Source organism: Thalia democratica, chromosome 2 (genome assembly GCF_965202585.1).
Source record: "Thalia democratica chromosome 2, ktThaDemo2.hap1.1, whole genome shotgun sequence".
Classification (NCBI taxonomy): domain Eukaryota; kingdom Metazoa; phylum Chordata; class Thaliacea; order Salpida; family Salpidae; genus Thalia; species Thalia democratica.
Window position 1 is genome coordinate 85,975,518 of NC_139166.1, and position 4,473 is coordinate 85,979,990.

At 25.7% G+C, this 4,473-nt stretch overlaps 1 protein-coding gene across 1 annotated transcript; it reads right to left on the reverse strand.

The window, feature by feature from the left end:
* Nucleotides 1-2,031: 2,031 nt before the first annotated feature.
* Nucleotides 2,032-3,823, reverse strand: LOC145829059 (inactive rhomboid protein 1-like). Its single transcript, XM_082936797.1, has 3 exons — nt 3,704-3,823; nt 2,749-2,880; nt 2,032-2,274 (listed from the first exon to the last, which is right to left on the reverse strand). Exons 1-3 carry the CDS (start codon nt 3,821-3,823, stop codon nt 2,038-2,040), a joined length of 489 nt encoding a protein of 162 aa, XP_082792923.1. The 3' UTR covers nt 2,032-2,037.
* Nucleotides 3,824-4,473: the final 650 nt, after the last annotated feature.

The following is a 4,473-nucleotide window of genomic DNA, read 5'->3' on the forward strand; positions in this document are numbered from 1 at the left end:
ACTAATCTGTTTTTGAAATAGTTATCAACTATTTTTTTGCTTTGTTATAGAAAACTTTCAACGACAACTATTAGCTCTAGTTCAGGGTTGCTAGAAAAGAAAAGTGTTTTAACTTGTTAAAAAATGATTGTAGTAAGTAGTATAAAAGTACTGGTTTAATCAAAAACTGTGATTAAAAAACAAAAAAAAAAAAAACACTAGTAAATATTAAATAGAGAGCCTAATTGTACGTTTGTAACACAAAACTTTCTTTTTTTATTTTATAAAGTAAATTTGTCAGATGAAAATTATCTTGCGGGCCACATTAATCATTATTATTTGTCATTTTTAAAATGATTTTTTGTAGTTTCTTTACCTAGTTTTGATTGCTTTTGTTTATTTTATTCAGATTTTATGCAAACGTCTTTTTAATCCGGCTGTTTCAAAACTCATGCTTAAGTTTGATGTTTCACATATTTTTCCATAGCTATAGATATCAAACAAACTTTTAAATAAAAACATCGCTTTAAATGCGCGTAGTAAAATATGTTTTCAAATACAATTTAATAATATTTATGATTTTAAAATTTTATTTTCAAATTTACTGCATTGAAAGAAACTGTTTAGTATACTGTGGACCAAAAGCTTTGCAAAAAAAAATCAGTATAGTTATAAGTAATAAATATATAACCATTATGTTTTTTGTATAAATAACAAAGTTTATTAACTTAAAAAACAACGAAAATAAAACAACATCAACAATAAAAAAAAAATCTTTGAAAAATAGCACTTTGGTCAAATATTTTCACGATAAAAAACTAAAGCACCAAAAATTTACTTGCAAGTATTTTGAGTAGTTGGGCATGGTGTTATGATTAAAAAGTAAAAAATCAAATATTAGAAATATTTTTGCTTATTCAAATAAGAATGGTTAGAAATTGATGCATTTACGGATTTAATTTAAATTATATAGTTTTAAGAATAATAAAACTTTAAATTTTGTAACTTATAACTTAGTCAAAGGTGCAAATATTTTCAAGTAAAGGCACAGTAAATAATAAAACTTTGAAAACTTAAGAAATTAGCAGATTGTATAGTTCAAACGTATATAAGCAATTTGCAAATTTTGCTTATAAAACAGTGAAACTAATATCTCTGTTTAAAATGTAAATAAGTGGTTTTGGCATTCAAAAGTTAACGCAAATGTTTCAAAATTTTACATATATTTTTGGTCAATTGATGTTATTAAAAAGCTTTTAAATTGAATAAAACTAAATTATGTAAATTAGACTTTTATCAACTTTAAATTGTGTAAATAGGTGATGTTTTGTTAAAGCAATAAACTGAAAAATAATGCCTAACTCAAACGTATTGTAAGTATAAATGTTGTAAATTTTCATAACAGCTAATAATTTGTTGTGATATAAAATTCAGCTTCTTGTAAATACCTAGCAGTGTATAACTTAGTAATGGTATTTTTACTTTGACCAGCTTTAGTGCTACTGTCATGAATTAAATATGTTTTAATAAATAGATGTATATGAAATTTAAAGCAGCACCTTGATAAAATTAATTTACCAGCTTCGAGAATTTTGATTGCTGTGAATTTTTAAACATTGAGATTTTTTCAAAATATAAAAAAAATACGAATATTATATACTAATTAAGTACTTTTTTAGTTTTAAAATTAGCTTGAGTTCTTTGCAGAACAGTATTTTAAATAAAATAGTGGAGTAATATATTATACCAGTTTAAAAAAAGTCTAAAATTATGTCAACTGAAGAACTTTGAAGTTTTCAGTTTGTTTAAAACTTTCAAAAATAAACAAAGCCTTATGAGAAAGCTACAAAAACAAAATAAAAACTTTCTCTAAAACAACTTCAGAAAGCAATATGAAATTTAACTTAAAATGTAACAACACTTAAATTTTAACTTTCTTTGCCAGACAAAGTATTTATAAAACCAATTTTTTAAAAGAACATATTCATAAAAAACTTACTTTAGAAACAAAACATTCATTCAAACTTTATATCCAGAAATTTTATTCAACAAACAAAACTAGGTGTTCCTGGTCTGCGGTTGGAAGCCGTGGTTGCTGCAGAAGTTGTCGGCGATCTGCAGGCAGTTGAGGTGCTTGCAGATGGCGCACTCCTCGACGGGCCGCACGTAGAAGAAGAAGATGAGAGTGGCGAGGAGGGCGAGGTAGAGGAGGAGGGAGGTGATGACGGTGAGCTGCTTGCGACGCTTGTCTATTTTGCTGAAGTGAATGTACGGGAGGAAGGTGAACGACAAGAGCTGTTGACGTTTTATTTGAATTAAAAAATTTACTTTTTTTTAAAACTTTCTGTGCACTTTTTAGAGTAGGCTTAAAAAAATTTTTACTTTTTTCATTTTTTTATTTGTATTTGTTTTTTTGATTTTTCTGCAGAAGTTGAATCAATATTAACAAAAAATTGCTTATATTCGCAGAAGTGAACGATAAAAGCTGCATTTGTTTTATTTTTATTTAAAAAATTACTTTTTAGGATTCTTGACATATGCTTGTATTTAATTTAAATTGTATAAAACTTTTCTATCTTGTTGGAAACTTATAATAAACCTTGATACCTTGAAAAAATGATTAAAGTCACAGATAGCTACTGTTGGAAATTAATTTAATTGGTATTTGAACTGTTTTGAAAGTGATTTTGAACTTTTTTTCTTTCAACATAAAAAATTAACTGTTTAAAAGATTAAAAATGAACAAAAACAGAATCAAACGAAACTAACGAAACCGCTGATGAATCCGAATATGTGGGCGAAGTTGTCAATCCACGGGAGCAAGCCGGCAATGAAAAGCAACAGCGCGATTGTGATCAGCTTGAACAAGGCTCTCATCGGATGGGCGAACAACTGCCAACACTGGATGACAAAATTTTAATCATCTGTAAAAGTTAATTATTTAAAAAACCGCGAATTCTTTTTTGTTTATATTAAATAATTTTTAAAAACAAGTATGTGATGACAAATGTAAAATCTCTTGAGTTTTGAAGGTAGTTTGACAAGCAAAAACAAAAAGTTATACATAATTAATAAATCTTTTGTTACATCTAGAATCCTTTTTTCAAGAAATCTGAAGTAAAATTTAACATTTTATAACTTCTACTTTTTATACCTGCTTTACTTATTTTCTAAGTAATTTTCAATATCAAAAGTAATGTTAATTTTTTTTTATATATATTCTAATAAGCATAATTAGTATTTTTTTACTTTTTTAAGCTGGTATATTAAATATTTTATCGTATCTTTGTAAAACAGAAAATCTACTAAACATTTACTCATACAACGCTTCTATGCTTCAATTTTATATAAATATTAAAATACATACTACAAGTAAAAAACTTATGTAAAGTAATTACTTGGTCATCTGTTTTAACGTTAAATTTTCAACGTTTACAAATTCACATTTTTAAGTGCAAAAATTGTACAAAGTTTACAATTTGATAATATGAAAATTTTGAATATGTTAAATTTTTAATTTCTTGTCACATTAATCATGAATGATATAAAGATTCAATACTTTTTCTAACTGCATTCGATTAGTTCACTTAAATCAGAACTTGTTTTTACTTATATCAATTAATATTACTTACCTCTCGACTATAATCAACATCATAGAACTACTAGGATTACCAGTAGTTATCATGTTACATTAACATGTATTTAAGTACAAAACATCACCAACTTCTGCCCTGTATGGGAGGAAAATAGCGGATCCGAGGTTGCCGGTAATTCCGCTTAGCATGTATATAATGCTGATTCTCAACCATCCGGCCAGTTTCTCCAAGTCTCTCAAAACCGTCATTTGAAAGAAAGTAGTCAGCAGGCAGTGAAGAACTCTGTGCAAACATTTTATTTTAAATACTTTATACAAATTAATCTGTAGAATATATTAAAATAATTAAGTAGTTTGTCTTGCTAAGCAAATTCAAAAAAAAAATGTAGTTTATAAAAATGTTTGAATAACTAAATAAATCTGTAAAACATACTTGATACAACTTCAATTTGTTGATATGGTATTTAAAACATTAAGTAGTTTTTTGTTTTAGTTTAGAAAACCAATAAAACAAAAAAAAATACATAGAAACACTTAAAATAAATTTTAAATAAAGTTTAATTTAAATAAAAGTTTAACAAAAAATAATACATAAGAAACTTTTATGAAAAGTTTACTGTAAAATAAATAATTAAAGTTGGAAATGTCGAGGAGGTTTCATTTTGCGTAATAAAACTATGTTTAAAAAAGTTAAACAAACTAAACATGTGAATAACAATTTACGATGTAATAAAAAGTTATATGTTTATTTGAAATTGTATAACAAGTTTTTACATTGCCACAAATAAACAAATATTTTGACAAATTATTAAAAAGCTAAAAGCATTAAAAAGAACCGATGTCTTTACTAAACTAAGTTACTAAAGTTATTAAAAGTAAAATGTTGCATAAATAACCAA